Genomic DNA, 23,435 nt, shown 5'->3' with positions numbered 1-23,435 from the left:
TTTTAAGTTGGTGTTCCAGTCACCTGTTGAAGAGGTGCCAGGATCTATGTGTTTTCCCGTGCGGCGACTCACTGCGTTGGCTTAAACAGTGGCACTGAGATTCGTGGCACTTTTTTTGCCCTGGAATCTACTGTCCTGGTTCCCTGTTCAGCCCCCTTTGTAAACAGAAGAATGGGCAACTTCCTGTGGCTCCAATCACCAGCCAAAAGGGCACTCGGACCAGTGTATTTTGTATGGAGAACCGCTGCGCCGGGGCGCTGACAAAGCAGCTGCACGGGGCAAAGAAGCGGCGCTGGCCAACACAGCCGCGCTGGCTGAAACAGCCTTGCTGGTGACCCATGGAGCTCCTCCTTCTGGGAATTTCTTAGTCTGTGGGCAATAAAAATGCAGTGTCCACACGCCCTCTGTGCTTTCACTGGGAGTTGCAATGCTGAGTTTTTCCTAAACGGCCATCTTGGATCCCGCGACCAGAGCTGATGCTCTTAATCACTCCACCACACTGCTTGTTGAGGAAATGAATGTGGAAATTAAATGATGAATTAACACTCATCCTTCCTGAGGGCAGCCTCTGTAGGATTGGTATTCAATCTGATCTGGGTTCAGATTTTGTAACTGACTCACATTTTATGAGTTACTTGCTTTTGTGATGGGGTTATGGTGTCGGGGCATCAAAAATCTCTTGTTTTAAAGGGTTCACTTCTACTGTTCTGGATACTTCTTTCCATCCTCACTATTGGTCATGCTTCCTTTGTTGTTTTGACCACAAGGAAACAACTAAAATTTGAGAACTGATACTAGTAATCACATAATAGTTTATGGAATGCATTTTGTCTATTACCTTTGTTTTCTGCTTTTCCTGAAAACCTCCCATTTTCCTCATTTTAAACTATTTTTCTCAGCCAACTCAATTTATGCAAATAAATTATGAATTTATAACAAATAAATACATGTATAAAAGCATGTCCCTGGGCAAGTTACTTAACCACTGTGATGCTTCATGTCCTCTATGCAGTGTAGGTAATCATTCCTGCCTCACAGATTTTTGGTGGAGCCTAAGTGGGGTAAAGTCCATGAAAGCCCAGGACATACAATAAACATTTAATAAGAGTGTCTTCTTCCTCTTCCTCATTTATGGTGAAGATGGGTTTTTTTTTTCTTTTTTCTTTTTGGGACAGAGTCTCACTCTTGCCCAGGCTGTAGTGCAGTCACGCAGTCTTGGCTTACTGCAGCAGCTGCCTCCCAGGTTCAAATGATTCTTCTGCCTCAGCTTCCTGAGTAGCTGGGACTACAGGCATATGCCACCATGCCTGGCAAAGTTTTATATTTTTTTAGTAGAGATGAGGCTTTACCATGTTGATCAGGCTGGTCTTGAACCCCTGACCTCAAGTGATCTGCCCACCTTGGCCTCCCAAAGTGCTGGGATTACAGACATAAGTCACTGCGCCTGGCCCAGGATGATGGAATCTTGTGCTGGTACCTGACATAGTGGAGGTGATGGACGGTGGTTTAATATGTTTTATTGAACTGCTTAGAAGCAGCTGCATGTCTTAATGAGCTGCTGATTGACACTACTGACAGGGGAGCTCCATTTCAAAAACCCACAATAAATGTCAGGCTGTCATCACGTCCTGTTTTGGGTGGCTTTTTTCACAATCATAAATTGGTTTTGAGCAGCAGAAAGGTAATAGGTGTAATGAGTAGAAAAGACTTGACCACGGGGGCTTGTACATAAAGCCCAGCCTGGAAAATTCAAAGCATTTACCAGTAAGACCCACAGGATTAGTATGGCAACTGGGTCTTTGGTCATTCCCTCTTTAGCTAGATTATAATGTAGTAGTGAGGAATATCAGCTGTATGTTTCAATTGCTTATTAGCTCATAAAATTTGCCAGTTTGCATATTGATTGTTATTGGACAAGATAGTCCTGTTTTTAGATGACCCAGTCACCCATTTTCCGGTACTAAGCCACTTTGGGAACTTAAAACAGTAGTTACAGTAATAAATGCTCTTAGCTTCAGACAGGCATCTTTTCATTTTATCCTCCCAACTACTCTGTAAGGTCACTTTCATATCCCATTTTACAGGTGAGAAAGGAAAAGCCCAGGGCAGTTTGGTTACTTGCCCAAGGTCACAGCTCTGGTAAGGGGTGGATCCAGGATTTTAATCCATGTCTGATTTCTATTATAAAAATAACTTTATATTCTTAACTATTAATATGGCTATATTACTGTAAGTTATATTAATCACCAGGGGTTCTGTCTATGACCTGCTGCTCACCACACAGAAAGCCAATCATGGAGACGACGATTATTGCCAAGGAAGACGCCTTTAATCAGGTGCTGCAGCCAAGGAGATGGGAGCTCAGCCTCAAATCCATCTCCCTGACTGATATGATTTGGCTGTGTCCCCATTCAAATCTCATCTTGAATTGTAGTTTCCATAATCCCCACATGTCATGGGAGGGACCTGGTGGGAAGTAATTTAATCATAGGGGTAGTTATTTTCATGCTGTTCTGACAGTGGGTGAGTTCTTGTGAGATCTGATCGTTTTATAAGGGGCTTTCCCCTCTTTTGCTTGGGACTTCTCCTTGCTGCCGCCATGTGAAGAAGCACGTGTTTGCGTCCCCTTCTACCACTATGTAAGTTTCCTGAGGCCTCCCTAGCCATGCTGAACTGTGAGTCAATTAAACCTCTTTTCTTTATAAGTTACCTAGTCTCAGGTATGTCTTTAGGTATGTCTTTATTAGAACAGATCAATACATTGACCCACTAAAACTAGCTTTATATAGTAAGGAAGGAATGTAGCAATGTATAAGAAAATAGGAACTAGGGAAGGGCAAGGAAGCAATTATGATGAATAGAGCGTCTCTTCATTTCATTGTCTGGATGTGGTGGTCTGGTGAGTTTCAGTTCTTTTATACTTTTTTGAGAGGAACTCAGATAAAATAAAATGTGAAGTTCAAACTTTAAGATCCCTTTCTATGTTTATCCAAACTATTATATATGGGATTATTGGGCTGGTTTCATTTTGAGGGACTTTCTTGTCAATTGTTGGATGTTTAGCAGCATTCCTGGTCTGCCCATTGGATGCCAATAGGTCATCCACACCGCCCCCTCCCCCCACATCCCCCAGTATTGCCTAATTTTGCCTGGGGAGGAATTTGGCTAATTTAGGACTTTCCTGGAAAAGAGTGACTCTTTCATTTCTGGTGTCACCAGTCTTCTTAGATCTTAGAAGTTACCAGAAAATTTTGTTCTTTATTTGGTTATGTTCAGAGAGCTGTCCAATCTATTGCTACTATCTAATTTTAGAACATTTTAATCACCCCAAGAAGAAACCATAAACCCATTAGCAGTTATTTACCATTCTTCCCTCCCTAGTCCCTGGCAACCACTAATCTACCTTTTGTCTCCACAGATTTGCCTATTCTGGACATTTCATACAGTGGAATCATATAATATGTGGCCTTTTGTGTCTAGCTTCTTCCACTTAGCATAATGCTTTCAAGGTTCATCTGTGTTGTATCATGTATCAGTACTTCATTGCTTGTTATTACAAATAATATTCTATTATATGTAATATAGGAGTCCATTTTCATTCTTTTGCATATGAATTTCCAGTTGTTTCAGCCATTTGTTGAAAAGACTATCCAGTGAATTTTCTTGGCACTCTTGTAAAAAATCAATTGACTGGAAAAGTAAAGGTTTATTTCTAGACACTCAATTTTATTTTATTGATCCATATGTGTACCCTTATGCCAATAACCACAGTGTCTTGATTACTGTAGCTTTGTGTAGTACACTTTTAAGTTGAGAAGTGTTAATTCTCTAATTTTGTTGTTCTTTTTCAGTACAGTTTCGGCTATTTAGAGCCCCTTGAATTTCCATATGAATTTATGATCAGTTTGACCATTTCTGCCAAGAAGCTAGCTGAGATTTTAGTATAGGGGTTCCATAGACTCTGTGGATCAATTTGGGAAGTACTGCCATCTTAACCAATCTTAAGTCTTTCAGTTCTTGAACATGGGATGGCTTTGTGTTTACTTAGGTCTTCTTTAAGTTATTTCAGTGATGTGTTGTAGTTTTCAGTGTACAAGTCTTACACTTCTTTTGTTAAAATTATTCCTAAGTATTTTATTCTTTTTGATACTATTGGAAATGGAATTGTTTTCATAATTTCATATTTGGACTGTTAATTGCTAGTGTATAGAAATACAATTGACTTTGGTATATGCATCTTGTCTCCTGCAACCTTGCTAAATTTGTTTGTTCTAATAGTTTTGTTTTTTGTTTTTGAGACGGGATCTCCTCTGTTCCCCATGCTAGAGTGCAGAAGTGTAGTGGTGTATCACAGCTCACTGCAGTACTGACCTCCCAGACTCAAGTGATCCTCCTGCCTCAGCCTGCCAAATAGCTGAACTACAGGATGCAGGCCACTACACCTGGCTAATTAAAAAAAAATTTTTTTTGTAGAGATGGGGTTTTGCCATGTTGCTCAGGCTAGTCTTCAACTCCTGGGCTCAAGTGATCTGCGTTTCTTAGCCTCTCAAAGTGCTGGTATTACAGGCATGAGCTACCACTCTCAGCTAGTTCTAATAGTTTATTTGTGTGTGTGAGTTTGGAATCTTTCTTGTTTTTTATTGAGACATTTACAGCTATAATTTTCACTCTTAGCCTTGCTTTGGTATGTTGTGTTTTTGTTTTCATTCATCTCAAAGTATTTTTTAATTTTATTTTTGTTTTCTTCTTTTGACCCATTGGTTATTTAGGAGTGTGTTATTTAATTTCCACATATTTGTGAGTTTCACAAATTTCTGTTGTTGATTTCTAATTTCATTCCATTGTGGTTGGTGAACATATGTTATATGATTTTATTCCTTTTAATTGTATTGAGGTTTGTTTTATGTCCTAACATTTGGTCTGTCCTGGAGAACGTTTCATTTATACTTGAAAAGAATGTGTTCTGTGCTTGTTGGATAGAGCATCCTGTAGATATCTATTAGGTCCATTTTGTGGTGGTTCTCATGCCTTCTATTTTCTTGTTGATCTTCAAGCTAGTTATTCTATCCATTACTGAAAATGGGGTATTGAAGTTTCTAACTATTATTGTTTAACTGACTGTTTATCCTTTTAATTCTGTCAGTTTTTGCTTCATGTATCTTGGGACTCTGATTTTAGCCACATGTAAATTATGTCTTCCTAATAAAAGATATATTGACTATTTTATCATAAAAGTTCTACTTTGTCTCTAGGAACTTTTTTTTGGTCTCAAATTTTATTTTGTCTGATATTAGTGTAGCCACTTACACTCTCCTGATTTTAAGTAGTTTTTTTTTTTTTTTTTTTTTAAGCCACTCAGGCTATTCTAATATGCAGCCAGGATTGAGAGTCACTGCTTTTATAGGATAAGCTAGAAGCTGAGGATCAGTATTTTGTTGTTAAAGTTAGCTCGTAGCTACCGAGAGATGATAGCCATGGGATTTTCTAATTCCTGTGACTGATGTAGAAGGCATCATAGAAATTTCAGGATGCCTTGGTGAAATCTTTCCTAGAGCAAGATTTGTGGTGCATTAATGTACTATTTGTCCAAAAGAGTTGTTTTCAAGTTACATCATGACACAGAGAATGTTTTCTTGTGCAGCCTGTGGGAGCAGACTGAAGGAGCCTCACTCCCTTGCTGCCCTGTTGATACACTTAACCCCGATGTCTCTGAATGGAATTCCTGAGTTCCTGAGGGTGTTACAGTGGTTTAATCCTCATGTTGCAGGCATTTATCTCTGCCCTTTGCAGGTGTCTTAAGGAGACAGAACCTGAGTTTTAGGGTTCTGCTGTTTATGTGGATCCTGTGGGGAGGGTCAAGTAATCTTTTCAGAGATGCCTCTAGAGAACTCATCAGAAATGAACTTCCTTTTTGGAGTCTGAAGGCCAAGAATATGCCATGGAAGTGAGAATGTTTGAAGAAGAAAAACCTCAAAGTTTGCCAGGAGCCAGGCGGATGGGAGGCGGTGGAGGCTCTCAAAAGTAAACCCTTCTTCTTTTGGCAAACCCTCTTTGCCCAAGTGAGATGGAAAAGGATCTAGAATAGAGTCCTCTATGAGTTTACATAAACTTGAAAACTGTCTGTGATTCTTACATTCCTCACTCATTTTCTTTTTGTTTTTCACTTTTTTTCTACCACTTGTTAGGAGTCATCCCTTGGATAGTACCTCTCATGCAGTTGGATGATGCCTTTACTGAAATACTCCTTTTTTTAAGGTGGAAACTATTCTGTTCTGCCTGAGTCTCTGTGCCCACACCTGTTCTTAATCCCAGGGACTTGGATACACTGTCAGGAAGTTTTTCCACCAAGTAGTGAAAAGCCTCCAGAGGCTCAATTGCCTAACTCACATTTATTTATTATCTTTTTAGATCTTTCGCAATCCCTTAAGATTTTTCTATAGAAGCAGCAGTTGGGAATGCCTTAGTTTCCTGCTTATAAATTCTCGAGAATTTTCATTCCAATATATATGCACACGAAAACATCTTTATTCACATATGTATGTGCATTACAAATAGCCAAAATAAATAACCTTTAAAAACCCCTTTAGATTATAATTTCCTAATCCTGAACTTGCTTCGTGGTTTTGCTTATTTTTCTCTGTCATTCTTCATAATAAAAGTACTTTAAAGGTCAATGATAGCCACTTTGAATTCTGTTATGGTTTATAGTGTCTTTCTTCCTAAAAGCATGAAGAATCTTATGGACTTGTCTCTCTTCTGCTCCCTCAGTGCTTTTGGGGGGATGAGGAGATTTTGTTGACTTCCAATAGCCTCATAATATCTTTGTGAGTTCGTAAAAAATGTTTCTTCATAAAAACAAATCTGACACATCACTTTTCTTTAAAAAGATGTCCGCTGGCTTCCAGGATAATTCCAGACTCCTGTCTGCCTCACTCCCAGACTCATCTCTTGCTGCATAGCCCATACCCCAGGTTCCCTAACTTCTCCCAGATTTCTGTACAAGCCATAACATGATTCAACTCTGAGCTTTAGTTCATGCCATTCCTCTTGCCTGGAGTGTTCTTCCCTCTTTTTTTCACTAATACACTCCTGATAATCTTTCACACCCAACTGAAGTAGCACAACTTTATGAAGTACTCCTTGGGTCCTCCAGGCTGAGTGAGTCCCACTCTCTCTGAGTTCCTTTTGCATTCTGGCCATTCCCCACATATTAATTAAGCATCCACTGCTGGGTAGAAAGTGTCTGAAAATAATAGTAATAATAAATGGGAATAGTAATAATAATAGCTAATACTGCATAATAATGCTGGATAATCTATAACACTCAATACTACATACTATATTTTATAATACTGTATTTTATAGTGAAATATCAAATAACTAAGATATATGTAACAATAGCAAATATAGTATTAACTATCATAGCTAATACTGTGAAAAAGTGCTAATTATTACATTGTCTTATTTAACCTCCAGAATGAGTGAGGTTGGTAGTGTTCATATCTCCATTTCCTGATAAGGAAATTGAGGCACAGAGAGGCTAACCAACTTACCATAAATCATAAATCATATGGCCAATAAGTGGTAGAGACAACATATGAACCAGGCAGGCTGATATCTAACTGCTTAACTGTTGTAATTAACTTTTTTACTTTTTGAGAGAGGGTCTTGCTCTGTCACCTACGCTGGAGTACAGTGACACAATCTTGGCTCACTGCAGCCTCTACCTCCTGGGCTGAAGCGATCCTCCCACCTCAGCCTCCAGAGTATGTAGGACTACAGGCATGTGCCTGGCTAATTTTTTTGTGCTTTTTGTGGAGACAAGATTTCACCATGTTGCCCAGGCTGATCTTGAACTCTGAGTTCAAGCGATCTACCTGTCTTGGCCTCCCAAAGTGCTGGGATTGCAGGTGTCAGCCACCACACCTAGCCATAATTAGCTATTGAAAGGCAAATGTTGATACGGCTTATGTAGTGCTTGCCACATCTCATGGCAATCATCTGTTTATTGTCTCTTTTTCTTTCTCCTTCTGTTGGCCAGGTGTTTTTTTTTTTTTTTTTTTTTAGCTAGGGGCTTCTTGCTAGCAGAAATTGTTCTATTTTCTTTGCAACCCCCACACTTGGTCCTGTGTGTGGCATAAAGCGAGTTTGAGAATTAATGTTGGTGGAATGAATAACTGAAAGAGAAAAGCCTTAGACTGTCTAAATATTACATTGATTTCCACCTCATTTTTCTCAGGACCAGCCATCTATGTGAAAAGCAATTTGTAGAACCATGAACCATGTTAGGGAGGGGAGGGCATTGCTGAATCTCTATCAGACAGCAAGCATTTTGCTGTATTCTGTACATGCAAAATCTCGTTTTGTTTTCACAACAGCTGAGGAGTTCTGTATCATCTTTATCTTCCTTTTACACATGGGGACACTGAGGCTGAGGGAAGTTAAGTAATTCATCCAAGATCTCAGTGATTATGTGGTGGAACTGAGGTGGAAACCTGGATGATTCTTAACCCTAAGTCCTTCTGACCTCTTAACCCCACGCTGTAGGCCTCCTCAGTATAAAAGAGAAGAGGTTTGGAAAGAATTTTCTACGAGAATCTTCTGGCAAAGGTGTTTCAACCAGATGCTTTCTTTCTGTATTTATATTCCAGTTAGCGTATGATCTGTTGCTCTTTCACTCCCCAGTGTGTCTGTATGAAACAGCCAATATGTTATTTTAGGAAGAAATAATATATTGAAATATCTGATCAATAAAACTTGGAGTCTACTCCAGTAGTCATGTGGAGCTGAACTGTTAAAACAAGCAAAGGGCTTTTGCTCCATCCATAATTTTTGCAAAGGCTTGAATTCCAGGAGTGAGTTTGCTTTCTGGGCTGTTCGTCGTCATCTGTCTTGGGACCACAATAAAAGAGCTCCCCGCTTTAACCCCCAGATTTCTTAAAGAATCCAGACAGATTACTTTTTTAAAGCCAGTTATTTTTATAAGGCTTTCTTTGCTTTCTTATCCCCAACCATGAAGTCATTTGAAAAGGAATCACAGTTTGACCTTTTACAAAATGAGCCAGAGGACTGAGTCTATTAATAGTAGCAACTTCAGATCGACTGCTTTTTGTAGTTTGTAACTGACCATGGCCACAAGTGGGTATTCACTTTGGGGAGCTGTGCACGTTGATTGAAATTATGTGAATTTTACACTTTGATTCTTTTCTAACGTATACTTTTGTGTAGCACTTGTCATTCTCACATCTTTACAGCAAGCTGAATTGTAACTGGTTCATAGCACAGTTTTTATGAAAAATAAGGCTTTTAATGTTTTCAATTAATGAAAAGATACCAGGTACTTTTACTGATATGAGAAGCACGTTCACACTGACCTCCTTTCAGTTCCTCCTTTACCGCACTGTTCTGCCTCCAGGCCTTTACACAGGTGGCTTCCTCTGGGAACATTTTTCATTCCACAATTCCACAAACACTAAGATTTCAAATGTGGCCTAGCCGTCTTCTGTGTGTTCTCATTCTTCGCAGGTGCAACACAGAGTTTGTGAATTAATATTAGTGAATGAAAAACGGAATGAGTGAGGCCTCACGCTGTAAATATTACATTGCTTTCCCACCTAGGCTGTGGTGGACCTCAGCTGAAACCGACCTTCCCCTGAGAAGCTGGTACTGATGCCAGCCTCCGCCCTAGTTTGAGATGAAGTATCCAATAGCTCCCCCATCAGGGCACTGCTTGCATTGCATGTAGCGGCTCCTTCACCCCGTTTCTGTCTTCCAATATCAGTTAGAGAGAGACTGTCAGCTTCACTTTTGAATTCCCACACAGCTGACTCAGCACTTGACAGATAGTAGGATGCTTAGAAATATTTTATTTATTGCCTCTTTAACCCAGTTTTCTATTGGCACTAGTAAAGGGTAAAATCTTACAAAATGGACAGAACTGAGTAAATTTCAAAGCTCTTAAAAAGGCCTTTTTGCTTGGACAACAACCATTAAAATTAAGACGGAATCCTGCTCTGTTACCTAGGCTAGAGTGCAATGGCGAGATCTCGGCTCATTGCAACCTCCACCTCCCTGGTTCAAGTGATTCTCCTGCCTCAGCCTCCCTAGTAGCTGGGATTACAGGCATCTGCTACCACATTCAGCTAATTTTTGTATTTTTAGTGGAGAAGGAGCTTCGCCATATTGGCCAGGCTGGTCTTGAATTTCTGACCGCAAGTGATCTGCCTGCCTCAGCCTCCTAAAGTGCTGGGATTACAGCGTGAGCCACCAAGCCCAGCCAACAACAACCATGTGTATATGAGCCCACAGCTTTTGTATGTGAAGCAGAATTTGTACCTTGCACACAAATGGGGTAGAAGAGAGCAGTGTTGAAGTGGGGAAAAATCATAAAGAGGCCAGTTGTTTCCTTGCGGATATTCATCTCATGGCAACTCCTCTATCTGGAATGTAAGTATTAGACTTGACTTGAAGGAGTAATGGCCAGAATAGGTCCCACATTGGCTCTGTAGCCATGATTCTTAGAGTGGCAACATTGGGAAGAAAGGAATGATGAGATCATTTGCTCTGTGGGTAAAATAAAAAGGTAGAATTAGTCAGAGTAGGATGTTCACATTTTAGTGCCCATTGGAATCCTTAGTGTGCTTAGGAAAAATGCAAATTCCCCTAGGGGAGAGACTCTGGAACCTGTATGTTCACAAGTATCCCTGGGGATCCTGCGGGAGGTGGATCTCTGTGACACTGCCCCAGAGGATGGGGAAGCCTGGAGAAATATTGGCAAGTAGGACAGTCCTAGGAGCAAGAACCTGCTTTGCCCTTTGTTAGGGTCCTTAGTCAAAGGAGACCATGAAGCCCAGGAAACTCAATTTAAGGAGCATCTCGCAGAAGGGGGACGCTGCATTTTCCCATTATTTTTGCAACCCAGGAAAACCAATTCCAGCAAAGATTGATGCCCTGCACCCGGTGCAAATTTAAAATGATAAAAAGAAGAGTCATGGTTTCCTTGACCAGACAGGAATGTCCCCTACTCTGCAGAGTAATGAAATACGCAGATGTTAAAATGAAAAGAGACAGAGATGGATGGAGAATAATAGAGCGCAGCAGCAGTTAAGGAGCGACTTAACAAAAATGCAGAGGAACCGTGGGATGCTCTCAGCCTTTGTGCCTCTAGGAACGTCATTGCCAACATGAGAGACCGTCCTGGGGTGGAGGCTTTTCTCATAGCCATCTGTGGCCAGAAGACAATACCATTTCCTTAAGGAGGAGGCAGTCATCAGTCCAAAGGATACCAAACTGTGAAATGTGCATATCCTTTGACCTAGCAGTTATACCTGCCTTCAGGATATAATGTACAAGTGAAAAAATAACATGCATCTGGCTGCGTATTGTTTATTGAAAACACCCCAAATGTCCATCAGTAATGGGACTTACGTGTACATAGACACAATAAGGTTACCCTTAGCCATCAAAAATGATGATGTGTACCAGTAGTTATTGACATGAAAGTATGTTACCTTATGCTATGCAGCAAAAAACAGGTTTCAGAGTAGCATATATTTTAAGGGTGCATTTAAGTAAAATTGCATGCATTTCTGCCTATTAATTCAGTCTGTAATTATTGAGTAGCCTATGTGGCTGGCACTTCTTGGGGCATTGGAGATATATAGTGGCACTTTGCTATTGGAAATGTGGTGCCTGGAGCCAGCGGCATCGTCTGGGAGCTTGTTAGGAATGCAGAATCCCAGGCTCCACCCCAGACCCGCTGCATTTTAACAGGGTCCTGGGACAATCCATTTGCACACACTAGTTTTTGAGACCATGCTGTAAAAGCATGTTTGCTACAATGCCCACAGTCTACTTCTCCACACTGTGGCAATTTCTTAAAAATTTTACATCTGCCTTTGTATGTTTCTCCACGCTTTGACTTTTTTACAGTGAGCTCCGTCTTGTGTTTAAATCAAGGGTGGTGATATTGTGGAACAGCTCCTTGTTTGTTGGGCTCTTTCAGCCACATACCATCAGGATCCTGGGGCAGGAGTGGGAGGTGAGCAGGGGCTGAAGGCGAGCAGCTGTTGCTTATTTGACCAACTACAAAGGTCTAGAAGACAGACCCTGGAGACCCACAGCTCTAGCACGAGCTGTTACCAGCCCGAGAGATGCAGCAGGTCTGATTAGCGGACTTCATGGCTGTTCTGGTGGAACAGACAGGCTTCTATATTGCAGCCTCTCTCTAGCTGTATTGTGTGATTGCTGCTTGGGAAGCGTCCGGGGAGGCAGCCAGAGACAGCAAACCCATGTTGCGGTTTCCATCACCTTGAGCAGCCCTGAGCCCTTCCTGGGCAGATTGAGAGCCACAGGCATGATGTCCAGGGAAGAGCCTTCTCTATACAAGGCCTGGAATGTTCTGTTCCTTTGGGAGAGGGGCTTTTTTCTTGGGAATCTCTCCTGTATCTGTCCCAGATGAGAGGTTTGAACAGGTATGGCCCTAGGGTACCCTGCCTAAAGTGTAGTGTAGTTAAAAGAGGCTGGACTCAAGAGCAGGAGAACTGGACAATAGACCAGTTCCACCCTAAATATAGCTATGTGCCTCTGGGCAAGTCCAGTTGCCTCTTTGGCCCTTGGTTTTCTCATCTGCGGAATGTGAGAATTAGTTACTGAGTGAACCCATGTGGACTGCCTGTGTGCTCCAGTTGTTACGAGTCTTCATCTTTAGGATTTCACAGCCTGGAAATACTGGCACGCCTCCTTGTCCCCTCTAGTTCTGGCATGGACCCCAAATATCGGTCCCAGGACTGTCTCTGATCTATGAGCTGGTTGTCACTGGCCCCTGGTGAAATGGGAAAAATAAGGACAGTCTACTAGACATGTAGCTGTAAAGTTTCTACTCTTTCAGGGTAGAGGGTTCTTTATTCTGAGACTGTGCCTTCCTGCATTTTGGATGCTAAGGCATATTTAGGGCAGTAGCAAGTGGAGGTCATTGCAGGTATTTGTGTGAGTCTTTACTGGTAAAATTAAAAGTCGGCAATTGTGTTAGTCTTTCCTCCACTCTCATCTAGTTTATTATTTTTTATTTTTCTGGTCTGTGAATTCCAGGATTGTGAGAAGTAGGCTCTAAAAAGTCAGAGGAGGACTCAGATCAGGAAATAAACCCAACCCCCAGGAGAGCCTTGGTCCCCATCTTGCTGCCAATGAAAGCTGCTGCTTTAAAAAGTTTGTGGACCAGATCCTTGAAAAGTGGTGAATTCAAGTATTCAGTGGAATAGTCACCCTGTCTGCCTTTGTCAAGGCGATTTTAAAAACAGGCAGGGTCAGTCTTTCGCCTTTTGCCAGGCACTGCTGGGTTCCATGAGGAAATCTCTCATTTGCGAAAGTGGGGGGTGAGAGAGGGACAGTTGGGGCCTTGCCCAGGACCCCCCTTCCCCAAAGCCCTGTAGCAAGCCATGCAGGCAGGGAGCAGCTGACAGCTGCTGTCTGGGACAAGCTTCTCTCTGCCCCTGCCAGGCACTCGGCTGGTTGCCTGTGATCTGCTTTGCAGGCGTGTGATGATGCAAATGTAAATCATAACAGGACAGGCTCCCCTGACATAAACAGCAACTGAGCATGGCCGACCAGGCAGGAGGTCTCATTAGTAATTCCTGAAAAGGGTGTAAGGGCAGGGCCAAAGAGCTGGTTAATTGAATGACAGCTAATTCGTTTATTATTATTCGTATTTTCACTCTTTTCTGTTTCTCCTGTAAAACCTAGTCCTCTAGAGCTGGGCTGGTCCCTAGAGAAATCTAAGGGGGCAGCAGAGCAACTGTGCCCAGGGAAAGGTTTGAGCCTTGACTCTGTTTATATTAGCAGTGTCAAGTTAACTTCACTCCTGGACCTCAGTTTTTTTTAATCTATAAAATGCTTTTTATGTGTATGTGAGAACTTAAAGAAAAAGATATCTGTGAAACAGAGTGCAATGCTTAGCTCATGCTAAGCATTCAGGAAATGCTAGCCATGTTCTCCAGCCTCATTATTCCCTTTTATAGGTTCATTTGAACATTATGCAAATATTTATGAGGCACATGGTGTAGACTGTACGTGCAGCTCCTTTAAAAATGGTGAATGAGCCTGTGAGTGGTGGCACACGCCTGTAATCCCAGCTCTTTGGGAGGCTGATGAGGGTGGATCATGAAGTCAGGAGTTCAAGACCAGCCTGGCAAACATAGTGAAACCCTGTCTCTACTAAATATATAAAAAATTAGCCAGGTGCGGTAGTGCACACCTGTGGTCCAGCTACTCGGGAAGCTGAGTCAGGAGAATCACTTGAACCTGGGAGGTGGAGGTTGCGGTGAGCCGGGACCATGCCATTGCACTGCAGCCTGAGTGACAAAGTGAGACTCTGTCTCAAATAAAAATAAAATTGGTGAATGAAAGTGTGCAAATGCGTGTACATTCTCAGAGACAGGAAGACAGGGGCATTAGCCAAACAGCTTAATACAAAACTGGTGAGATCAGGTAGTGTTAGTTCCTATGAAGGGAAAGAAAAGAAGGCTGAGGGTTAGAGTGACTTTGGGTGGGAACTGAGGTTTCAGATAGTGCAGTGATTCAAGAGACTGAGTAAGATGGAGGAGTGAGCCATGCTGAGTCCTGGGAAAAAGACATTCCAGGCAGCAGGAACAGAGAGTGCAAAGGCCCTGGGGTGGGAATATGCTGCCTGGGCCTGAGGAGGAACAAGGAGGCCTGTGTATTTAGATTTCCAAGATGGGAAGACCTTCATGGCCTTTATGAGAAAGCATGGAATTGGAGCGCAGCATGGTGACTCTAGGTTTTATTCTAAAGTAACGGGAAGGCAGTGATGTTAGTGGAGGATGATGTGCTGAGGCTTATGAGGAAAACTCTCAGCATAGATGCAAAGCCTATAAGCATTCTTCCCTGAGCCCTCAAAAGGTACCCAGAACAAGACTGGCTGATCAAGGTCCGTGTGTGTGTGTGTGTGTGTGTGTGTGTGTGTGTGTGTGTGTGTCAGAAGCTTGAACCTGTTTGGAAGGACACGATGGCTGGAGAGCTGGCAAAGGGGCAGATTTGACCCTGGAAAATGGAACTCCTCTGCTTTTCTGTTAATGTAGACTTTCCCCAGCAGAAGCCAAAATGCCCATCTGCACAGAAAAAGCATTAACACAGCAGGCCTGACTGCTGCCTTTTGAAAAGTCTGCTTGCAACACTGGCCCTTGGCTGGCATCTGGGAACCTAAATTTCAGTAGGTTTCCCATTACCCAGCTGTTCACGGTGGCTCACTGGGCCTAAACTGGCTGTGCAGAGCGTAGTTGATGCTGCTTTTCTGCAGGGAGTCTAGAAATTTGGTGTACCAAGAATACTTATGTGGCCAGCCCCTAATAAAAACCCTGGGTACTGAGCCTCTAACGAGCTGCCCTGGTAGATGACATTTCGCACATGTCAACAACTTGTTGCTGGAGGAATGAAGCACATCCTGTGTGTCTACACTGGAAGAGTACTGTGAAAGCTTCAGCCTGGTTTCCTGTGACTTCATTTCATAGACCTTTTTCTTTGGCCTTTTTATCCTTTCACTGTAAGAAATCTTAGCTTTGATTATATGCTGAGTCCTGGGAGTTACCCTAGTGAATCACTGGATCTGGGTGGGCTTGGAGACCCCAGCACAGCATCTTACATGAAGGGACTATAATGTTGATGTGTCTCATTACCGATGGTGTTGACCATGGTCACTTGGCTCAGGTGGTATCTACCAGGTTTCTCCACTATCAAGTGACTGTTTTTCTCTTTGTATTTAATAAAATATTGGGGAAGAAACTTCAAGACCACGTGTTTCCTGTTTCTCCTCAAGCATTTCTTTTCTAATTTTAGCATCCATTGGCAGACCGTGCCTGTAACAGTTATTACAACAGTGTTTGCTTAGTGGTGACTTTGTGTCTCTCACACCTCTTCTACATTTATTAATGAGAAGTCTTCAATAAGGAAGAACTTTCCTTTCTCCCCTGTTTACTTATTTATTCAACAATTGTTGGCATCAGTCTCAGGTACTAGATCTTTATTTTATTGGCCTCAGATATTTATTTTATTTTCTGTGTCATAATCTGATACTGTTGTTGATTTTGTTACTTGGATTGTTCTAGCTTCAGCTATTGGGAACTTCAGGTTAACTTCTGTGTCCTTTTGACATGCTTCTGTGATATTTTGACACTTATTTACTTTATTTTGACACTTCAGGCAACAGAATTTACTCCGGGTTCATCTTGTATATTCTTCCTGGAATCAACCACTTATCCAAGGAGGTTGATTCTCTTTATTGGTTAATGATATTTAGAAACCAGGATCTGGGTACTAGGTGTGCTTATTGCTGTTGAGATGTACTGCTTCTAGTCTCTCTCAGCAGACAGAGTAAGAAACTGTATGTATGTGCAGTATCCCATACATACACACAAGTCAATATTTACTTTTGTCTGTCTGTCTGTCTATCCATCCATCCATGCTGTCTAATTTTTAAAGACAGACTGAATTTTGAATTCATACTGGTGCCTCCAATTCCTTCAAATTTCCATTGGAAATTTTGGTTCAGTTTCCAATGAACCAGTGCCTTAGGGTTCATTTTATCCTTCCCACTTTCTTTATTTGCAACTTCTTTCTCTGACAGAAATCTTGTTCTCATTATTTACAATACATGTATATATTTGTTCAACCCTAGTGCACCTAGAAGTTAGTTTCAGAATTGCTAACCCATACCTTTGGGAAAAACAAATACAACTGGTGTACAGTACTGTAGTTTTTTTTTTTTCTTTAGCTTTATGGAATCTAGTCAAAATAATGTTTTCCTTAGTTACTTAGGCTGGTTCTTTTCTTCCCCACCCCCTTCAGTGTGGTGGTGTTATTTACCTGTAATACAGTTATGTTTACTTGTTATTGTTTATATTTCATTTTGCATTCTCCCCACATGTGATTGATTTTACGTGTTTATTTTGGGGGTATGTAAAATACTACCATGGTTCTAAGATACACACTGCTCTGAGTATATTTACACAAGTATATGTTGAGTCAGATACATATACTCAGAGAAATGTGCAATCTTCTCATCCTATTATCTTGTCTGATATCAGTTCCTACGTTACTTCATTCCTTTCCCACTCACCCACTATAGATAACCAGTCTCTTTAGTTTCTGCTTTATCCTCCTGTATTTCTTGTGTACAGATAAGCCAATACATGTATATTTTCTTATACTCCCTTCTTTTCTTATATGGAGGGCAGCAAAGTACTGTTATAGGATCTTTGGGGTGTCACTTTGCCAGCTGGAAATTTCTGTGGCCGATGGCATCTTTGCCTAAGTTTGGCTCTGGCCTACTGGGCTCCTCTGCCCACTTGGCCTGGCAGGCTATGCTTGGCTCCTGCTACTGGATGAGATCTCACGCCTGCCAAGGGTGAGCCAGGTGCAAAGCAGCCAAGATTGTATGAGTGAGTGTGGAGTTCAGCCACTGCACAGCCAGGAATGCCAGCTTTGGTGGGGTGGGCAGCTTCAGGCACTGGCATGGGTGCCAACTCCCTGCAAGGCTGTGGTTGGACCAGGCGTACCATAAGCAGCTTCCACAGCTGACACTGGGTGGGGAGCATGGTGTATCACCTGGAAGCTTGGAGATGCTAGGAACTGCAGAGCCCTAAACAGGGTATCACAACCCTGGCTTGGGATGCTTCTAGGTCTGGGCTTCCTGAAGGGCCACAGCTCTTCTCTCCTTCTTTCTTCTCTCCTCTTGTCTCCTGCAGCATGGTGGGCAAACAGCATGTTTCGGCCCTGTTTGTGTTACAGCTCTTTTAGCCCTGCCATTCAGCAAGTCCCTAGTTCTTGTCCTGTATCCAGGAAGAATGAGGAATGCAGACAAGTGGAGGGTGAGCAAGACAAAGAGGAACTTTACTGAGGAATAGGAGAGCTCAGAGGATACCCACAGTGGGCAGCTCCTCTCTGTAGCCAGGGTGTCCTGATGAGTGTTCAGCTCTCAGAAGAGAGGGTAGCTCCTTTCTGTAGCTTGTCCCATTGTCTCCTCAAGTCTGGCTGAGTCCAGGGCTTTTATGGGCCTCAGAGGGGCGGAAGTATATGCCAATTGATCCATGTGCAGGCCTAGAAAAGTTCCCACTCCTGTCTGCAGGACCCATAGCCTGGCCTCCAGGCTTCAGGCCTTCCTGGCTTGAAGATTGGGCTTTACCAAGGGACCTGCCCCTTCTGCCTAGGAGCCTGTCCGCTTCCTTCTGCCTTTCATAGTGCCCAGATTTGTGTCAAGGGGCACCTGCAGGGCAGTGCTGAGCTGCCCTAAGCACCCCCTTGGTCTTCCTCCCATGCTCTTTTTCACCCAGAGTCTGGAGATGCCTGAGATGGCAGGAGGCTGGCTTGTCAATGCAGCCCTGAGCATGCGCACATCTGGCCAGGTTGCAACAGTGCCAGGCTTGGCCTCAGCTTTGCTCCATGATCTGAGTGGGTACTGACAGCAGGGAGAGGCCAGACAGCTGGAACAGACACCTCTGAGCCTGTAGGAGTAACAGGGGAACCTTCCTGGGCTCCCCGAGAGTGCATAGATGTCTGGGTCTGGGGCTGTAATTTGCGTGGCTGCAGCTATGCCCAGAAGGGTGAGGCATTCCTGCCTGCTGCAGGCTCCGGTGACACCGTGGAGCATGGTACTGCCCTGGGCCCAGCCCTGTCTCAGTGCACCTCCCTGCCTGCCCCATCATAGTGGCTCCCAGGGTGGTGGGCGAGGTGTAGGTGGTATGGCAGCCCCAGGCAACCCCATGCAAATGAACCTGAGCTTCCAGGACCAGCCCCAGGCAAGTCCCGGCTACGCCTTCAGCTCACAGACCCCTGGGATACAGTGGGGAGTGAGATTGAGACTGTGTCAGAGGCACCAGGCCTGGGAGCAGGTGGTTGGCTGCCTTGGGTACGCAGGGCACAGGGGACCTACTGCCGCCACTGCTGCTCCCATAGCCACTCCTGCTGCCACCACTCGTACCTCCTCGCTGCACCTGGCATGATGGCAGCTGCCACCCTGGACAGCCTGCTGCTGCCTTCACTACTATAGATACTCTTTTGTACTTTATGTTTTTGACTTACCAGTATGTCCTGGAAATCACTTCATATCAGTTTATAGGGATCTTTCATAATAGACTTTTAAGATGTGGTCATCAGAAAAACATTTGTAGCATCCCAAGGATCAGTTTTTAAATTCTCTGAACTTAGTGATGACGATGATGATCATGATGATGATGACAAATAGCAGAAGCATTACCATTAATTGAGCATCTACTGTATGCCATGCTCTATACTGTTTTGTATAGATTATCTCACTTAATCCTTACTAGAGCCTGAGGAAGTAGATGTTATCTCCAATTTACGGATAAGTGTTGTGGCTGCAACTGATTGGGGCTGATGTCGTGAGCAGTAAAAGAGTTTACCAAGACAGTCACTCGTAAAGTAAGGCAGAGTTGTTAGCGAAAGGACAAAAATATGTTGCCTGGGTGCAACAGGCAGCACAGCAGAGAAGGGGCTGTCTGCACAGAGGCAGGGGCTGGAGGAAGTTTTATAGGGTCATGCTGGAGGGTCGTACTTGTGGAAAAGGTATTTAATGAAAGGATGTTATACCAGTGGGCTTGTTATTAGTCATTTCTTGGAACAATTGTTCTCCCCCACCTGGGCCCTCTTACTTATTTCTTACTTATCAGGATGCCACAATATGGAAACTGAAGTCCAGCAAAATTTGGAAACTTGCCCAAAGTCATAAAAAATAGAGTTGGAATTTGAACCCAGGACTGTCCTGAGTTTGTGCTTTGAGAAGAGTACACCAGTACCATGACAGAAGTTTCAGAGTGAAACAAAGCCATGTGGGTTTTTAACACCTGGTACATTTCAGGCCTTAAAACTTTGACAATTGTGAGTTGGATGTTGCCAAAGTCAGCATGTTACAGATAGTAAGAACATGGAGGTAATTTATTGCCTGTTTGTTCCAAAGAAATGACTCTTCCTTCTTGGAGGACCATGGGTCCTGCCTGTAAGACAGGAGACAAGAGGGATGCTGCACAGGGCCTGCTACCTAGGATGTAGCAATAGATCTCATCGTACACCTCCTAATCGCAAGCCAGAGCACCAGAACCATTAACGGGAGACTACATTACCCCACAGGGCTGTTTGGTTTAGCAGGACACTCAATCAAGCCCAGGTTATAGCAGTTTCTGCTAAAACTGTTTGTACAGCATGAATGGAAGAAGAATTTCTTTGGAACAGGAGTCTGGCTTCTGTTGTGAAAAGTGACAGCCTCTGGCAGAGAGAGAGGCAATGCTGTTGAGTTGGTTGAGATCAGGGCTTCTGGAATCTACTTCCCTGGGGCCTCACCCAACTCTTGATTTTCCAGCTGTGTGACCTTGGGCAAGTCACTTCATCTCTCAAAGCGCATTTATGAAGTGGTGATAAGAACCATACTCATTTATGTTTGGAGCTCCCAAGACCACCCCAGGTTCAGCTATTCACCAGGAGGATTCACAGGACTCAGTATATGATCATACTCATGGCTATGATTAATTACAGCAAAGGGATACAAGCAAAATCAACACAGGTAAAAGACAAATGGAATGAAGTCCAGAGGAAACCAGGTTCAGGCATCCAAGAGCCCTCTCCCAGTTGAGTCCAAAAGATGCACTTCATTCCTCCAGCAACGAGTTGTAATGACGCATGTGGAATGATATAGACCAGGGACACTCACTAGAGACTCAGTATCCAGAATTTTTATCCGGGGCTGATCACATAGGCACCCTTTGCTCGACATGTACCAAAATTACAGACTCCCAGAAGGAAGGAAAGTAGGGGTGTTTAGTGTAAGTTGTACTGTTTGCATAAACAGTTTAGGCATCATGAGCCACTCTTGTTAGGGTGGTGCAAAGTCTCCCAAAATCCAAGTTCCCAGACTCTAGCCAAGCAAGAGCCAACCTTGCAAGCAGGTCTTTGTAAGCATAGCAGTTTCAGTTCTGTTTTGTTACCTCTTTTCTGCCCATCATCCCATTGGGTGGTTACTGGGTAGATTAAATGAGACTAGCCATGCAAAGCACTCAGCACACTGCCTAGTATGGTGAATACTTACTAAATGTTGATTACAGCTCCTTTGACATTCAGGGAATGAATTTTGATTGGTGCTTCAGCAGCTTCATCTACTCATCATCCATTCACTTACCTGTTCTTTGTTCATGGCTTTGTTCAGTACATTTTGATTGGCACTTGCTGGGGTGCAGGGTCTGTGTTAGCCTCTCGGGTACTATTGAAGCAGTAACATTAGCCATTCCCTCTCTAGAGGATGCTGCACGTGGGTGTCCAATCTGGCTAGGGGTTTGAAGCTGGTGGTGGTAATGAGAAGAAACTTTCAGGGACTTTAAGGTAAATCTTAAATGGACCAATTTTCACATTCAGTGTCAGTGGGTAAGTATGCAGTCATCTGAGAACATCTCCTGATGTCTTGCTGTTTGTCTTTTTCTTCCTGCAGCCAAGGCTAAGTCGAAATGCGGCCCGACCTTCTTCCCCTGCGCCAGCGGCATCCACTGCATCATTGGTCGCTTCCGGTGCAATGGGTTTGAGGACTGTCCCGATGGCAGTGATGAAGAGAACTGCAGTAAGTGCCGCGCACTTGGACACTGTGATCCCTTGTTCTTTCTGGCCAGCCATACTTGTCCACGCTGGTCACCTTCATCATGTGCTTCTTGTACCTAGAGGCTCAGTCATTCTCTTCTTTTACTCAGATTCTGTTCTTTCCCATTTCTTTCTTGTGCAAATCTGTAAATGTTCAGCCTGAGGCTTGCTTTATTTTCAGTTCTGACAATAGCTCTGCAAATGTGGACGTATTATCTGTAATTAACAGACGAGAAATTTCAAGTTAGAGGAGTATATTAACTCATCCAGGTTATATAGCTCATAAGTATCAGAGCCATTTCTAGGTTCATTCAAGCCCTCATCTGACTGATACAACTCTTCATGTTTATGCGCTTGCTTTTTTTTTTTTAAACATTGAATTCTTTTCTTCAAAAAGTTGATTGGGCATGGTGGCTCTCACCTGTAATCCCAGCACTTTGGGAGGCTGAGGCGGGAAGATCACTTGAGTCGGGAGTTTGAGACCAGCACTGAGCAACATGGTAAAACCCCATCTCTACAAAACATACAAAAATTAGGCGAGCTTGGTGGTGCATGCTTGTAGTCCCAGCTACTCAGGAGGGTAAGGTGGGAGGATTGCTTAAGCCCAGGAGGTCAAGGCCACAGTGAGCTGAGATGGCACCACTGCACTCTAGCCTGGGCAACAGAGTTAGACCCTGTCTCAAAAAAAATTGTTTATATATTAGTTGTATGCATACTATAAAAATTTATTCTTGAAAAAACAATTCAAGTAGGATAGATGAAGTTAATGTCCTCCTTGACTGTAACTACCGTGATTTGTTTTATCTACTGTATAATATTCCCCTGGCATCAGCACATGTGCATGTGTGCGTGCACACACACACACACACACGCACACAGACACACGCACAGACACACAGACATACAGACATGTTCACTCCCCCTCACCTTGCATCTTAGCAGTCTTGCTACTACGTTTAACTACTCCTTGGCTTGGATACGTGCAGATCCTTCCTTTTAGCATCCTGGTGTCCACAATGACTTTGTATACAGCAGCCTCAGTGACCTTCAAGCCTCTCTTATCTGCCTTTAATGCTGTCCCAGCTCTCCCAGCAAATTGCTTCATACCTGCCATTGGTCACTCTGGTCATTGTTTATTCTTTTTCCCCATCCCTCAAAATGTTTAGACTACTTGAGACTTGATAACTATCATTGACTCTGAACAAACTGACACATTTATTTTCTGTGGATACGCATATATGTGTGCGCGCGCGCACGCGCGTGTGTGTGTATGTGCCTATGTATATATAAAGACTTTATGCTTTAGAGCAGTTGGGGTTTACAGCAAAACTGAGAGGAAGCTACAGAGATTTTCCATACCCTCTGCCCCAACGCATGCACAGCTTCTCCCATTATCAACATCCTGGCCAGCGTGATACAGCCGTTACAATCAAACCTGTGTTAACACATCATTATCACTCCAAGTCCATCGTTTACAGTAGGGTTCACTCTTGGTGTTGAACATTCTATGGATCTTGATAAATATAGCACGACGTGTAGCCACCATTATAGTGTCATACAGAATAGTTTCACTGCCCTAAACATTTTCTGTGCTCATCCTGTTCATCCCTTTTTGTACCCCCACCACACATTTTAATAAGTGTTTTTCTTCTGATTATTGTGAACTTGTAAAATATAAACGAGTATAAACAAGAAAGCAAAACTGCCCACATCCCATAAGTTAGAATGAGACACTATTAATATTTATGCCATTTTATGCCAGTTCTCTCGTCCTCCCCTCCCCTCCCCTC

General features: G+C 43.1%; 1 protein-coding gene across 3 annotated transcripts in view; it reads left to right on the top strand.

Annotated features, from left to right (window-relative positions):
• The window catches only part of LDLRAD3 (low density lipoprotein receptor class A domain containing 3), a 299,452-nt gene that overhangs the window by 125,886 nt on the left and 150,131 nt on the right, over window positions 1-23,435 (top strand). For all 3 annotated transcript variants that reach the window (XM_037739245.1, XM_017530506.2, XM_017530505.2), the window contains exon 3: window positions 21,503-21,628. In XM_037739245.1, the coding sequence (XP_037595173.1) occupies window positions 21,503-21,628 (126 nt within the window). The remainder of the gene's footprint in view (window positions 1-21,502; window positions 21,629-23,435) is intronic.

This window comes from Cebus imitator, unplaced genomic scaffold, assembly GCF_001604975.1.
Source record: "Cebus imitator isolate Cc_AM_T3 unplaced genomic scaffold, Cebus_imitator-1.0 Scaffold66, whole genome shotgun sequence".
In the NCBI taxonomy this organism is placed as follows: Eukaryota; Metazoa; Chordata; class Mammalia; order Primates; family Cebidae; genus Cebus; species Cebus imitator.
The sequence above is the reverse complement of the archived record's forward strand: the minus strand, read 5'-3'. Positions and strand labels throughout refer to the sequence as shown.